Consider the following 17,047-nt stretch of genomic DNA (forward strand, 5'->3'; position numbering starts at 1 on the left):
CAGGTAAGACGTGGTTAGCGTGTGGTCAATGAGCTGAACTTCACACATACATACACATACAATAGGCCATGGTACATTTTTGAAAATTTTCAATTGTGGGGAATACATTTTCTCAGAAGACTCTTTTTAGATTAAGTCAATAGTTTATACACAATTCGATTAAGTTCGTGATTTTACCATCTCCGACCTCTGTGCGGTGGTATTCGATACGGCAGCTGGAATTTTACGATGAAATTGAAAGAGCACTACGCCTCCTGTTTCAATCATTCGAAGCATATTTTAATCATACCTTCCCGAACGGTTTGAACATTGCACACTCCATTAATCTGTAAACTATTTAAAACTAATAGATTTCAGTTCCTACCAAGCGTCGATATTCCAATTGGCCTAATTCGCAGAACAACTAAATTGAGAAATCAAACACAAACATAACTTTGGATAGCATCCACTAAACGCACACGCACAGAAACCATTATACACGCAATCAGCCTTACTCCACGAGTACACATTGAGAACGTTACAGGTTCATCTAAATGCCCATAGCATCGTTTTTATTCCTTGGGATGCACTTTAAATTTACTTATAAAATTCATTAACTACCTCACTTTTTCTCAGTTACCAGCGTCATCCCCTCCAGCAAGCTTAAAGCTAACACACTGCTGCGGTCAACATCGCCGCCAGCAGACACACCCCGGCGGCTGAGCCTAGACTCCGTCCCAGCGTCGGACCTCCGGAATCGGTAGACGCACTGACCGACGACCGCGAGCCCGGATCGACTGCGATCGATTCCCGCGACAGTGGTAGCTCAGTGGGCCCGTCCTTGACACACGGAAGGAAGTCCTCCTTCCGCAGTTTCATAAGCGTCACCACCTGCTTGCCGTTGATGGTTTTCAAGGGTTGATTTGCCGGTGGGCCCACGCTTCGATCGTAGTGATCCTGAATCGGTGGATATCCGTTGACCGGGGCCGGAAAGTGATGGTTCATTTGCTGACTGCTGCTACTGCTGCTGGCAACACCACTACTTCGATGAACCGGCGGTGGTTGCAGTCCGTACGATCCGTGATGATGGTGCAGTGGGTCTTCATAGTCGGTGCTGTCATCGTATCCGAGTATGTCATGTGGCCGAGAAAAGTCACTCATTTGGTTCTGGATCGAGTTGGGAACCAGTCCGCGGTTATCTTTCGGCTCGTACAGGCATTCCATCTGCTGCAGGGTGTTCCGGAGGTTTTTGTTTTTGGTGGAATTGCGCAAATCGAACAGCCACAGCAGACGGCAGTCGCAGACTAGCCGGTTGTCTGGAAGGAAAGGGAAAAAAGGGGAATGATGGATTAGATGTATGATTGGAATTATACAGATCTCAGAGTTTAAGATTCAATCAACACAGCCACCATTGATTGACAGTGTTCGGAAATTGTCTTCATCGGACTAGAAATGTTTGAGATGGGCAAGCCGTTCACGAACGGTTCTAAAGAACTAGTGCTGAATGAACGAATGAACGACCGCTTCGATAGCTCTTTTGGGAGGAATGAAGCAAAAGGACTTAGGGTTATCTTATGCGTTATGATTATTTTAAAACAGTAGTAAAATAGAGTGCTAATTTGGTTTCTCACGCAGAATGCTTTTCTGAATAAAAAATGTGCGGCAGCAGGATTCATAAAGGCAATTTTATTACTATTTGGGTCAGAACAAATCATAATTTTTAATTTTGTTCTCGAAGGTGTACTATTTCTTAATGTACGCCAGGACGAAATTTCATTTTCATTTTGATTACTTGGACTGACTCAACTCAAAGTAATTTGTTCAATTCATCTTTGATCTGATCCTTTGGGCAGACCTTTCAATTCAACCTTGAACAAGCGTTCAGTTTTGGTGTCTTATTTCCTTTATTTAACGTCGGTCTCTGTTCCGCAATCTAGTGCCAATCACCGACGGACATCGATTGTCATCCATTGACGGCAATCGAATGTGCAGGAAGGCAGCTTCCACACCTGCGTAGGATATCGCACCCATTCAACACACATGGGCCGGGACCAACGGCTTTACTTCCCTTCCGAAGGAAGACGTGACCAGAGATTTTTATGCCTCAGAAAAATCCAACCGACCTCGGCTGGGATTGAACCCAGACCCATTGGGGTGTTAGAAAGCAGTCACGCTTACCACTACACCACCGGCGCCGGCAGTTTTGGTGTCGTATATGCAAAAAATATGTTGCTTCCCAGTAATGTACTTGAGAGACGTATAAATAAATCCAATGTTTCAGCCAATACAAGGGATTCACCACAATACACTGGCGACCAATTTGAAGCGAAAATTTTAATTTAACGAAGTACAAAAGTTCCATGCGAAGAGAATGGAAATCGGAAGTGGTTCTCACAATATAAGGGACCTTTTATTTCTTGGCATTAAGGTAAAAGTGGATCGGATTGGAATGACTCAGCCATCGATTTTTTTTTACAAAATAACGCAGCGCTCAATCGAAAAAACTCTTCCGTGCAAAGTTAAAGAACTGAAATTTGCTATCTCTAGCAATTTTTATAAGATTGATTTATTGTTTAAATTTTCTGAAAACCATTTTCTAAGTTCAATTTTAGGACCACAATCATAGTGGTCGCTAACTTTGCTCAACAATTACGCAAGTATTTTGTATGAAACGTCATATTTCACTCCCGTAGATCGTTTCAAAATATTGTTAGGAACATTTCCTCCGAAGACAACATATGCAATGCATTATTTCAATGCAAACTATTTTTTGTAACGCAATTTCAAGCATTAGATTTTGTTTTCCTAAGCAATCAAATGTTGTTTTACAAGTATATGAGGATATTCTGCGAAAATTTCAGCCTGAAGGTATTCTGTTATATCTTGGTATTTTTAAAGATAATTAGATAATTTCATGAACTTCAGCAGAATTTCCCTGAACTTCGGTAGTACTTCTCTGAATTTCGGCAGGACTTCGCTGAACTTCAGCAGGAGTTCTCTGAATTTTGATAAGCCTTCTCTGAACTTCGGAAGGAGTTCTCTGAACTTCGGCAGGAGATTTCTTTTGTACGGCTTTCTCAATCTAGGGTAATCCAAACAGTCAGTTTTGCATCACCCTGTTTGGATTACTCTAGACTGAGAAAGCCATATAAAATAAATCTCCATACGTACCAGCCGAAAAATCTCATAAATCACTTCGGCAGCGCTTCCCTGAATTTCGGCAAGACTTCCTTGAACTTCGGAAGGACTTTCCTGAACTTTCAGCAGAACTTTCAGCAGAACTTTCGGCAGGGCTTCCCTGAACTTCATCAGGACTTCGCTGAAGTTCAGCAGGTTTTCCCTGAACTACGGCAAGACTTCCCTGAGCATTAGTAGGACTTCCCTGAACTTCGAATCTTAGATCAGCTATGGCATATTATGCACGAGTACGGATTTCCGGATAAACAGACGCGATTGGTCAAGGTGACGATGGATCGAGTGATGTGCGTTGCTCGAGTATCGGGGACACTCTCGAGTCCCTTTGAATCTCGAAGGGGGTTACGGCAAGGTGATGGACTTTCGTGTCTGCTATTCAACATCGCGTTAGAAGGTGTGATCAGAAGAGCTGGTATAGACACGAGTGGCACGATCTTCAGAAAGTCCATCCAGCTTCTTGGCTTCGCCGATGACATTGACATTATGGCGGAAACGTTCATCAGATTGAAGGCTGAAGCTAAACGGATTGGACTTGCCATCAACGCATCAAAGACAAAATACATGAATGGAAGAGGTTCTAGGGAAGACAATGTTAGCCTCCTACCCCGAGTGCAGATTGACGGTGACGAAATCGAGGTGGTCGCTGAGTTCGTGTATTTGCGCTCATTGGTGACCGCCGAAAATGATACCAGCAGAGAAATTCGAAGACGCATTATGGCAGGGAATCGTGTCTACTTTGCACTCCGGAGAACGCTCCGGTCGAATAAAATTCGTTGCCGCACGAAGTTTACTGTCTACAAGGCGCTGATTAGACCGATGGTCCTCTACGGCCACGAGGCCTGGACTATACTCGTGGAGGACCAACGCACCCTTGGTGTTTTCGAACGGAAGGTGTTACGTACCATCTACGGTGGAGTGCAGATGGATGACGGAACGTGGAGGAGGCGAATGAACCACGAATTGCACCAGCTGCTAGGAGAACCATCCATCGTCCACATTGCAAAAATTGGGCGACTACGGTGGGCTGCACACGTCGTAATCATTGCCCAGTGAAAATGGTTCTAGAAAGCAACCCAACAGAAACAAGAAGAAGAGGCGCGCAGTGGGCAAGGTGGATTGACCAAGTAGAAGGCGACCTGTGGACACTTCACAGACTACGAGGCTGGCGAAGTGTGGCCATGAATCAAGTAGAGTGGAGAAGACTTCTTCGGAAAGCAGAGGACAACAAGGCCTTAGTCTGATTGATACGGTAAGTAATGAACTTCGAATCTTTGAATTGAAGTTGTCATTTCAGTAGTATAATTATTATAATCATACAAGAATATTGTGTTTACGAATACGGTCAAAATTTCGATGCTTCACATTTTCCTTATTTGCAATGCTTGTTGGTATTGGTGCATTTTGAATTTGGGTGTAGTTCGAACGGATGTGGATTCAGTATCAACAGAAAGGCATTAACTTTCACCTTAAGCCGGGAATGTTTAATGGAATTTTGCCTGGATGTTGGATCATTCTCATCATCCGTGAGAATATCAAATTGATTGCTCAAATAAATTGCATCAGAAGGGGGATCAAGAGATTACCCTTTTCTTTTGCTTTTAGTCCCCATGGAAAAGGCGATCCGGGCAAGGCTTTACGCTTTCATCTTTCCTCGTCATCTGGAGAACAGCGATTTTGGCCAGCTTGTGCCGGTCTTTGATTTCATCTTCGATCGCCTTGAGATCAAATTTTGGTAGACCCCTGATCACCACCTCGAAGGGCTTCTCACCAGGGATGTCATGCGTGAAGTAGTCCGCCTTGGCCATTTCATACTCCGCTTTTGTACGCAGCATCACGTTGGTGCCGATCCTGCTGAGTTTGTACTCAGCTGCGACCCATAACGATGCAAAACCGCCAATGAGCGTTTTGAGTGACACTTTCTTTACCACAAGTGGAGGAAGCTTCACTTCACCGGCAGAATTCTCGTTATCGACGGCATCGTCGAAATCACAGAAATAGCTGACGTTCGTTGCGGAGACTCGCCGCGCTCTCTTATAACCCTTCAATCAGTTTGTCTCTCTTTGTTCCATCGATAGTCATAGAAAGCAAGCACGCGATTGATTGATTGCGGCCAAAAAGTTTGATCCATTTCCAATAGTTTTCACCCTTTATAGCAAACGCAGGGTGTCGACTACCTTGAAAAACCTGAAAAATCAGGGAAGGGATGTTGCCCGGGATCCCGTAGAGTTCTCGTGGTCCGTGGAAGCAAGGGCACTTTATTAGTATGTGCTCTACCGTCATTGTTGTTCTACAGGTGTCGCATCTTTGGCGGAAGTTTCCGCCACTGCTGCTCCCCATGTTGTGGGTGATGCGGATGATGCGGGTTCTTAACCGGGACAGGAATCTCTGGTCGTTAAACCTTGGGACATCTGTCCAGGGAAGGGTTACCCCTTTGGTCTTCCGGATGAAGAGGTCCCTCCTGGCGAACCATTCGCGGTGCCATGCCGTCCTGAGGGTTGACTTGATCCAAATTTTCAGGTCCTGTCTGGGGACCGAGGTGTTGGCGAGTCGGCCACTACGTCCAATGGCTACGAGGTGGTCTGCCTCTATGTTCCCGGCAATTCCGCAGTGTCCCGGTATCCACATGAAAGTGGAGCCAGGGGGGTGTGGTTTTGTATGGCCTGAATCCAGGGGTGGCGGGCGGTGGCGGATTACAGTGCCGCGAGGGCGCTAGCAGAGTCAGTTAGTACACATAGCGGAGAGGAGGATGGTGGGGAAGCTGCGTAATGAAGGGCTGCAGCATTGATCGGGGAGTCTCCAGAAGTGTGAGGTCTGTCCATCAGTTACTCCAAAGCTGACCCTGCCTCCTGCCTTGGAGCCGTCGGTGAAACGGAGTTCGTAGTTGTGGTACCGTGTTTGTAGTAATTCGGTGAGGCAGAATCTCATTGCAGTAGAGTTGTCTCCTGCTCGGAACTGCTTGGTCATGGATTTGGCCCACTCTCTGGCTCCGTTCGAGTGGAGCTGGGCCACCAGGGGAGCTCCTGGTGAGCGATTTCCTGGAGGATTCGTTTCCCTTCTGTGAGGAGATAGAATTTTACGTCTCCGCTTAATTTTTCGTCGAGGCCCACGGCTCTGGTACAGATTGTTTCCACAATGTTATATCGGAAGGGAAGCACTCCGATTTCAATATAGGCGGTATGGGCTGGTGTTGAGGGCAGCAGTCCAGCCGCAATTCGTGTTGCCTGGTTATATATCGGCGCTAGTCGGGTTACGACCGAATCGCTGAACGCACAGAGGAGCTCAATTCCGTAGGTCAGTCGGCTATGAACAATGGCTCTGGCGGTATTGAATACGATGGCCCTGTTGCTCGTTTTATGCGGCCCGGAGAGGGAGCGGAGGATTTTCAAACGTGTTCGACAATTAGTCCTGACATCATCAAGGTGGGTGCCGAACCGAAAGTTCCGGTCAATTGTGACCCCGAGGATGGATATGGTCTTCTTTCTAGGGATAGTGTGGCTGGTAATTTTGATTGGTGTCGGAAGTGGTCGGTGGCCAAGGCGGCAGCAGAGGGAGATTGAGCTCTTTTCGGCAGATATCTCAAAGCCGGTTCTAGCGAAAATCCGGAAAATGATGTACGAAGGTTTTGTAGGTTGTAATATTAGCTACAACTTTTGTTAATGTTTCAAATCTGTATCTCTTATGTATGATGACCCAGAGCGAACAGAACCAACCATTGATTATCAGGGAATGTAAATTACACTAACTGAAAAACAAAAACAAGTTTTACCCGCTCTAGTTCATCATACATAAGAGATACAGATTTTAATTATTGACATCATTTTATGGAATTTTGATGATGAAAAAAGTTAGAGGCCAATGAATGTAAATGAATGCACGAAGTAAATGTAAACGATTTTCCATGCCTGATCCTGAGGGTTGATAAAAATAAGTTTTCGTAGAGCTAGACCTTGTAGGTTGTTGCAAAATGTAACGACCAAATAGGTATGTGCGTCTCTTAATAGATGTTAAATCTAATTGTGTCTGACAAAATTTAACCTTCGAGTAGATTGGTGCGTCTGCTCCATCCAAATGTGTCCAACAAAAATCAATCCTTTGTGCGCTTTGGAGCAAAATTTGATTATTCTAGGTCTACATTGTAAACCTGTCAGCTTGGAAAGTTAGCTTCTCAGTGAAGATTTCGTATTGTGATGCTGCTGCTATTGCCATTGAGATGGAATTAATTTACAGAATGTTGGATATGCAAGCGCTGTTTGTTACGATTTTCCAACGGAGGAGTTTGTCCGCGAATTAGCGTTTGGTTAATCGTATTATCCGAAATAATTTGCTTGTGGAGCTGTTTTAGACCCAGGGGGCTCATGGGTGAAAAAATATAGTGATTTTAAAGAAAAGCGTTTCATATGTAAGATGTAAGAAAACTGGGTAAATTTCTGCTCCTAGCTTGAGTTCGGAGACAGCTAGAAAGGAAATTCTAAGGGTAAGCAAATCGAGGTATGAAACGGATCGTGAACATGCTGAAAACCTTAAGCGATTAAACAAGCCTTTTTTGCATATTTATATCGAAATGCTTGCAGTTTCCTTCACACATCGCTATCAAACATATTAGCATCCCTGTTACTGCTTAAACTGATTACCACGTTTAAAATTTGTGAATTTAGAAAATTGCGGTGCCTTCCCGTTTTTGGCAACACGCAATTTCTGTCTTTGTTACAAACTATAAAATGTATCGAGTTCAATTTGAGATTGTACTGGACCACTCTTCATGGGTTAGAGGTCCAAGGGGTATTTCATGAAAAAAAAATGCCATGAAGCACTAGTACATATCTGAAGAAAGTAAAAGCTGAGCGTCACTGAGGTCGTGTTGCCAAAAAAGGGTAGGTACGGTAGCTGGTATTTTTTTCAAAAATTACTGCCAAATCAGGGTATATCAGGAAAATTGGTTTTCATCATTGAGTCGACACCCTGAAACAAATCTTATATCAAATCTGAATCAAATGTTGTGATACGAATTGAAATCCATCAATAAATGGCGAAGGCATAAGCGTTTAAAACCTGACACTATTTCGTTACACCATTTTTTGATCTACACCCCAGTCCACAAAGATGTAATCCTATTTCAAAAATGATACATCGTTTAAAGGTCGAAATGATGAAATTGTTCTTCTATGCGTGAACTAAATGTGTCCTGCTTACTTAGCTGTGTCATAATGAAATGATTTATTGTATTGGATTCGAATTCTAAAGTTGAATTGTGAGTATTTTTGATTTCCGAAGTACGTTTAGGAAATTACAAGTTCGGATGAAAACAAAATATCCGAAAATACCTGTACGCACTCAAAACTAAAATAACAAATCCCCTCTTGCTCAGTTCCAAAAACCACCCCCTCCACCCTCTCCAAATCCATTTAGCATATGAAAAAAAAAGCAAGAAAACCATCACCAAACTTTCAAACCACCATCAGCAACATTAATTAAGACTTCCCCACTAACCACCCATTCAATCTCGTGAAGTTTCACAGCTTTCAGCAAACTTTATTATCGAGTGCCCTCCACAGCAGCATCCCTCTTTGCTCTCGCCCCATTATCGTCGTCGCTGGGTTCTCCCGGATCGGGAGGTGTTTATTGCAAGCGATTTAGCATAATAAAAAAAGGAAACTTTCGAAACAGTTCATGCTCTCAATTAAACTTGCCCTGCCGCCTGCGAACATCATCGTCAATCGCAGCGAACGGTGCTGGCGGCAGTGTGGAGCAAAAAAGTAGTCAAAGTTACCCTCTTGCTCGTTTGGGGCAGCCCGACAGTGTTGGAGCAAACAAAAAGTGATTGATTTTAGGATACCTCGGTCCTCCACAAGCGCTGCCAAGTGCTTGAATTTAACCGAAAAAAAAAGAATCTGTTGCCATTTTTTTGTCAGGAAATTTTGCGGTGGAGTTTTTCGCTGGAATGGCCACCATCGGACTGGGAGGTACATTTTGCTAATGAAATTTTAAATTACCGGACTGCCAAATTGTCTGCACAGGTAGCTGCACTGTGTAGGTGCAAATTCCGAGCGAATGATTGATGCGTGATTTTATAGGGATGGGATGCTGTTGTTGGCAGCCGGCAAGGGCGAAGGAGTGATTTTCACCTGCAATTACCGATTTTCTCGTGCGGGATCTCCGTTACCATGCTGTTGCGGTAATTTTGATTGATGATCAACTTTCCATGGATCTGGAGGGGAATGACTGAAAGGGGTGATCCACGGGGATGAGCCATTCCAGAGGGGTCGATTTCATAAAGCGATAGAGCTAGCCGTCATTACCGGCTTTATTGTGTTTGGTAAACTATTTATAGCGTCGAGGAGGAGGTGGTTTTCAGAGCATTCAACAATGGATCGTATTTCATTCTATGGGAAAACATACACACAGGTTAGCATACACGCAAATGCATTAATGCTATAGATCTATAAAAAGGTGTGGTTGCCCTTGTTATGAGGTTTTTGATATAATTCCGCTCAGTCCGAATCCTGCTCTCTTGTCGTGTGGATCTATTTACTTTTCATAGCGGCAGGTAATACAAAATGTCTACCTTTTACGATTCTTATTCTTCTTCGATCCTTGTTTGGACCCTACCTGTGGTAATCGTCTTCGATCCTATGTATTCTTATAGTAATCTGCTAGGACGTCGATTTGTAGATACTTTCTTCTGCCGCCATGGCGCCTAAATGCAAAAGAAAAGAGCAATCTCTTCATCCCCTTCTGATGAAATTGCGCAAACAATTTGATTTGCTCACAACTGATGAGAATGATCTATCTTCAAGTATACATTCCATTGATCATTCCCGGCTTAATTCCAAGAAGGAAAAGGTCCCTCCTATTGTGATAACCAACTCCGATTTCCTAGCTCTTTGCACGGAACTTATGAACTTCGTTAAGTTCATGTTTTCACATAAAATGTGCCGCCGGGGTGAATGCCGTGTATTAGCTAAAACCTTATACGGACTCAAACGTCTTCTCAAGTTATATTCCTGAGAAGCAACATACATTTTTTTCACACTGGTGAGGAAAGGAGACGGGGAAATTTTAGTTAAGTTTCACGCAGTGATCTATAGTGCTTTTTGACGTTTAATCGGCGCACACTAATGCACAATTTAAATTGAAGGAGTGCAAGCAAGAGGGAAACAGATTAGTTGGAAAGCAAACCATCCATTCATCCCTGTGTGTTAGATAGAGAAAAACGATTAAACGTCAAAAAGGTCTATTACGGAGCATACTTTTTAACATCAACATGAAAATGGAATATCTAAACAACCTTTGAGTTTTCCCATTGATTCAATCCTAGCCTATAACCTTAGTAGTGGCAATTCAGGTGATTTTATGTTTCGCATGATTGATTTTGGCCTAAGTCAGAAGCTTTCCACTTCCCCGGGGCACTCGAAACATGCCCAGATGTGATTCTGGACAGCTAATTATCGTAATTTTGGATTGTAATGTGATTTGATGTGTCACATGATGAGCTGATAGCATTTTGAGCAAATTTGTGGTACCGTAAAACGGGGTAACATTGATAGTTTTTTAAAGTATATTCTGAATATTTTTCACCACAATGAATGTTTTTCAAATCTTATATATTTAAAACAAGTACTGAGTATCCAAGAGTTAACTCGTCAGTAATATGTTTAACGGAGTGGCTGTTAAACGGCTGGACAATGCGAACCATTGATACTTCGCGTATCTGCTGGTATGAAATAGACCCCACTAGCGGTCCTTAGCATCTTATCCAGTAACTCCTATCCCTACCTCCCCGTGGTGCCGGCTGGGGTACGAGTAACCATTGGGAAGATTGGGTAACCAACCCCGGTGGGACCTTGGTCGTATGCTGACGTGGAAGGGGGGGGGGACTCCTCTCTCCGGAGAGTGCAGTCTTCGAGCGTCTGTTCACCATGGAGGTGCGGCTCAAAACGGCGTCTGTTCTCCATGTTTGGAGCGGCTGATCAACGTCCTGGTGCCAGCGCGGGACTCTAAACAGTGCTGTGCACGATGGTCCCCCGGCGAGACAATGGTGCAGGCCCTACAAGCCAGTCGTCAAAAACTACAAGGAACAGCCCTATGGAGTTGTACGCAATGGTAACGTAAATCTTATTTGTTAACTGCAGCAGGAGCTTGTGTTTTGTGTTGGAATAGGAATGTGAGCGGGGTTCTCTCTGTTTACACTCTTTAGCGCTTAACATAGATGGCCCACAGCGACTCACGGAGAGCTACTGATTCAAATCAATAGCGGTGCGGCTTCTTCCTCCTTCTATGGAAGCTCATGTGGGCTGCAGCTCGCTGCTTGCAGGCAGCCTTTTGTTGTGTACTGGAGAACACCACAACTCACCACGCCGTGAATTCAACTTTGAAATCTGTGTTAGGGAAATCATTTTTCGCAGGCAATCGGTGATAATTTTAATTATCATAGTAACAGTTGCACATTCGTGCAATTTTCAATATTGACATTTTGAAAAATTATAAAGTCTTAAATTTAACAAATTTGTAGAAATATTTCTGATCGATTGGTGATAAAATTATTGAAATTGGTCCTGGGGCAGCTGAGCTATTAACGTTCAAAATCTTTCATAATTTTGTTACATGTTCCATTTTCGGTTTTCACAAAGTGTACTCCCATATAGAAATCACAGACGTAGTCCTACGTCAAAAACAAAAGTACAGGAAGCAATCAATGTAAATACGGACCGGAACAATCGGCATAGACCCAAGCAACGGAAACGTACTAACGATTGGAAACTCGGAACTTGGAACTGCAAGTCTCTCCATTTCTTGGGAAGTACCCGCGTTTTTTTCCGATTAATTGAGGGTCCGCAAGTTCGACATCATAGCGCTGCAGGAGGTTTACTGGAAGGGATCGTCGGTACATACGTATAGGGATGGTTATACCATCTACCAGAGCTGCGGCAATACACATGAGCTGGGTACAGCTTTCATCGTGATGGGCGAAATGCAGAAGCGCGTGATTGGGTAGTGGCCAATCGATAGCAGAATGTGCAAGTTGAGGATCAAAGGCCGTTTCTTCAATGTCAGCATAATCAACGTGCACATCCCTCACTTAGCAAGTGACGATGACGATAAAGACGCTTTTTACGCGCAGTTGGAACGGGAATACGACAGCTGCCCAAGCCATGACGTCAAAATCGTCAGGTCGGCCAGGAGGGGGAATTCAGATCGGTTATAGGAAAGTTCAGCACTCACCAGCTAACGAACGTCAACGGCCTTAGACTCATCGATTTCGCCGTCTCTTAGCCTCCCATATCGGTACACCTGGAGATCACCGCAGCAGATAGAATCGCAAATCGACCACGTTTTGATCGACGGAAGGCACTTCTCGGACATTATCGACATCAGGATCTATCGCGGCGCAAATGTCAATTCGGACCACTACCTTCTAATGGTCAAGGTGCGCTAAAAACAACATTCGGTACCGTCGCCCGCCACGGTACAATCTGGAGCGACTGAAGCTGCCCGAAGTCGCAACTGAGTACGTGCAAGGGAGAGCTCACCGAAGCCCCTCTTGATGACTGCTGGAGCAACGTGAAAGCAGCCATTAACAGCGCTGCTGAAGGCGCCGTTGGGTTCGGAACGATTGGTTCGACGAAGAGTGTCAGACGGTTTTGGACGAGAAGAACGCAGCGCGGGCGGCGATGCTGCAGCAAGGAACCCGTCATAATGTGGAGCGATATAAACAGATGCGAAGACAGCAAACCCATCTTTTTCGGGAAAAGAAGCGCCGCCTGGAAGAGCTGGAGTGCAAAGAAATCGAGCAGCTGTATCGTTCTCAAGAAACACGCAAGTTCTACAAGAAACTCAACGGATCCCGCCAAGGCTTTGTGCCGCGAACCGAAAAGTGTCGGGATAAGAAAGGGGGTATCTTAACGGACGAACGTGAGGTTATTAAAAGGTGGAAGCAGCACAACGATGAACATCCAAACGGCGCAGAGGCGGAGTACCAAGGCGGCAGGAGGAATGGCTTCGTCGGTACATCGGATGAGGGGGACATGCCTGCTCCCACGATAGGTGAAGTTAAGGATGCTATCCGACAGCTTAAGAACAACAAAACAGCTGGGAAAGATGGTATCGGAGCGGAACTTATCAAAATGATAGTCAGGATCTGGGATACAGAACAGCTACTGGAGGAGTGGAAAGAGGGAGTAATATGCCCGGTATATAAAAAAGGCGGCAAACTAGAATGTGAGAACTATCGAGCGATCACTATTCTTAAGGCGGCCTACAAAGTACTTTCCCAGATCATCTTTCGCCGATTATCGCCGCTAGCAAGCAGATTTGTGGGAAGTTATCAAGCCGGTTTTGTGGACGGGCGATCGAAAACGGACCAAATCTTTACGTTGTAACGAATGCAAAAGCTTCAGGCATTCAGCAGCTTAAGCGCCACTCTCGCAAGTTGAGAGACTGCTGTTGCTGTTGGAGTGCTCGGCTAGAGACTCTATTTCAAGGCAGGTAGTTAATATTGTAGTTTTGGGAGAAATATTCAAACGAACGGTTGGAAACATTTTCTTCAGTATCGTCAGGAGACCTGTTCCTTCTAATCCCTGGTTCTACTCGTTTTTGACCTCTCTGACGAGGAATCACGGGGCTCCAAATTGTGCTTCTCAGAACACCTATTAGCCGTAGTATCTGGATTCCCACAAATGTGGCAGAAATTTTTTTTTTTCTGATTGCAGTCCCTCCGCATGTGTCCGTTTTTGCGGCAGTTCCAGCATAACAGTGGTTTGCGTTCGTGCTCGAAATTCCACTTGGTGGTTTGGACGCTAGCAGATCCTTGTTTTAAATTTCTCGCCTGAAGAGCTAGAAGACAACTTTCTTCCGTGTCATCGGGTTCTCTATCCGAATTCTCATCACCCAAAAATGCATTCACAATAGCGGGTCGCATCTTGAGGTAGGTTAGAAGTGTTTCCCATGAGTTCAACTGACTTTCATATGCGGTGTACCAAACATACGCATCCTCTTTGAAGAGAAGATGTGCATGCATGCGAAGTTCCTCAGGAGTAACTTGATAAGACCGGCTCAAAATTTCGACTTGTCGTAGAAAATCCACAACCGGGACAGGATTGTTATCGCCAGAGAATGTCGGCCATTTCTCTATTATGTTACACGTCTGGTGTGGTAATCTTGGACTCCTCGGTTCCAAGTCGGCGGTAACAGTGTCGACGTAGGTCGGCCAAAAAACATGACCGTATCTGAACTCCTATTATTTCTTCTCGTTTCACTCGACGCCGGCATCCCTCTAGACAACTGCAGAGGTGGATCCAGGTTTGCCGTTTGATATCGTCCACTTCGAGGTTGTCCATTTGCGTTCGAACTTTGTGGTACTTCTGGGTCGCTGAGTTCAACCCTGTTGAGTCGTTCAACCAGGTTAACAATGACTGGCTGGGTTATCCCGGCACTTCGGGGACCTTGAGTTAGGACTTGATTGACGTTCACCTTGACGTACTCTTCGATCTCCGATATGTGAACAAATTCACTTCTATCCATCTTTTCTTTTGCAGGTAGCGTCAGTGACTCAACTACTTTCCGTACAGGACTCAACACACGTCCAGCTGGCGGTCCTGAATGCTCACGCCGCCATCAAATTGCTCGGAACGTTGCTCTGAAAAACCTGAGTTTCCCATAAGCCATCCACGTTACAAGGTGAAAACGGATTTCTCAACACCGGCGAGGCTACTGGTTGCCCTCCGAGAGAGGTGGGAAAAGGTTGCGTAAGTCTTCTTTTTCGTCCGAGTTCATCCGAGATTCCAAGCATCGTTTGTCTTCGTGGATTACTAGTATGATCGCTTCGAACTCTCTGATGAAATGGAGATGCGCTGAACGCACCAGCCAGAGGCTGTCTTGGAACAGCTCCAGTAGCAGTTCCGCTTTCTGCTGGGTTTTTCGGCGTCCCTTGATGACGTGAGACTGGGTCCACATCCTCGATGAAGCTGATCAGGTCGGCATCCGCACGAGAGCTGTCAACGTTCGTGGTACGACTCGCATTTTGGACCCCTGGTAAGAACTCTAATTCGCCTTCGTTGGCTGGACCTGCTGACGTCGGATTTTGAATGGCACACACTCGTATGACCGAAACCTGCTCAGCTGCTGCCCGAAGGTCCACGTCGAAATACCCCTTGACCATCCGCGAGATAACATCGAGTAAGGCTTCCTGACGACTACATTGCTCTTCCGTTTTAGGAAGATAACGCCTCATCTCTAATTGACTCTCAATTTCTTTCAGCTTTTGTGGTACAACTTCAGCTGCCAATGAATAGGACGACATAGCTACAACATTGCTATCTTCAGTTTGACGCAATGCTACTCGTAGCGTGCGAAAATGGACCTCAATTGGTCCCTCAAGATCATGGCCACGAATGGCTTATTCATAATTTACTTCATTTTCCTCTTAATCGGTCGCAAATATCCGATATCGTTTTCCATTGTAAATTAAAGCTATTTTTAATTCTAATTATTCAAAGGAAACAAATAAAATGCCAATGCAAAATACGGATACTAATAATAATTAAAAAAAAACTAGTTCAAATTTGTACTGGAGAATATTGCTAAAGAAAAATAACCATAACCTAGACACAGAACAAAATGTACATTCAAACTCAAATCGATAATGCAACTAATTTCCGACGAGAAAAAAAAATTCAAATTCAATCTTAACTGAAATTATTCTGATACTACTATTCACTTCGAAACTTGATTCCCCGCTATGTAACTTAGTTTTTAACTAAATTTCAAACTTATCTCTCGAGCCCAACGTTGGGCGCCAAAATGTAACGAATGCAAAAGCTTCAGGCATTCAGCAGCTTAGGCGCCACTCTCGCAAGTTGAGAGACTGCTGTTGCTGTTGGAGTGCTCGGCTAGAGACTCTATTTCAAGGCAGGTAGTTAACGCTCAAACACCCGAATCCAATTTAGCTTTCCCAATCCGCAGGTCGAAAATTTATATCCCTAACTCAATCTGAGAATAATGAGAGGATATTCTGTCCCCCTCAGCAGTGTGATCGAAACACAATTTAATTCCCCAGAACACCCTATGTGGCAACGTCAACTTGAAAATAAAGAACCTACATAGGGGAAATGACGGCTTCGGCATGACAGACTATTTTCGGCAACCCAAATTGAAACACTATTTTCACTGGATTTGCTTACGAAAACACTTCGCTGAATTCATGCAAACGATTCTTTATGCTTTCAGCTTCAATTTGACTATATTTTTACCACTGAGAAAAAGCAATCTAGCAGGGTTTTCTTGAAATGAAACACACGTACTACAAATTGTAGCTGATTTCGAGTTGCCGATAATAGAACAGCAGATTTACATGCAGTTCAAATGGAACGGTTGCCGAAGAAAAACTGGTTGCCGACAATACTCGCTCTCACTAGAGAAGATTGGAGCTTTGTAAAAGCGTTTCAAAACAGTTGTTAACAATTCTTTCGACTGAAATTGTTAGAGCAGCTGGCAGCAAAATATTGTAAACAAACCAATACTGCATATGTGTGCGTTCCTTAGAGAAAAAGGCTATAGAAAGAAGGTCGCTGCTTAGGTTGCCGAGAATACGTAAATTCCCCTATTTACTTTTAGGGTTGCTACAGGTAAAATCATTGTTTTTTTTGGGTTCCCTGCCTGAAAAGTGACGTCACTAGGTTCTATTTTGTGGGTACAAAGTTCGCTAAATTCTTCGCTATCCTGTGTACTGCTATGCTGGCTCACGATGGCTGTATACGCTGATCGACAACTTCGTATTGACCTGGAATCGGTCTCGGTAACCGGAAATCATTCACGTTAGGGTCACCGGGACGACGATCATGCGATCACGCTCACCTTGCGTAAGCAACCAAGCGCACGT

The 17,047-nt window shown here is 44.4% G+C and overlaps 1 protein-coding gene across 1 annotated transcript in view; it reads right to left on the reverse strand.

Annotated features, from left to right (window-relative positions):
* Positions 1-243: 243 nt before the first annotated feature.
* LOC135704209 (connectin-like) overlaps positions 244-17,047 on the reverse strand; it is a 53,721-nt gene continuing 36,917 nt past the window's right edge. Inside the window, exon 3 of the mRNA XM_065225673.1 lies at positions 244-1,295. Within this exon, the coding sequence (XP_065081745.1) occupies positions 649-1,295 (647 nt within the window). The 3' untranslated portion in view covers positions 244-648. The remainder of the gene's footprint in view (positions 1,296-17,047) is intronic.

This window comes from Ochlerotatus camptorhynchus, unplaced genomic scaffold, assembly GCF_037179485.1.
Source record: "Ochlerotatus camptorhynchus isolate MF236.1 unplaced genomic scaffold, CSIRO-AGI_Acam_v1.1 ptg000232l, whole genome shotgun sequence".
In the NCBI taxonomy this organism is placed as follows: Eukaryota; Metazoa; Arthropoda; class Insecta; order Diptera; family Culicidae; genus Ochlerotatus; species Ochlerotatus camptorhynchus.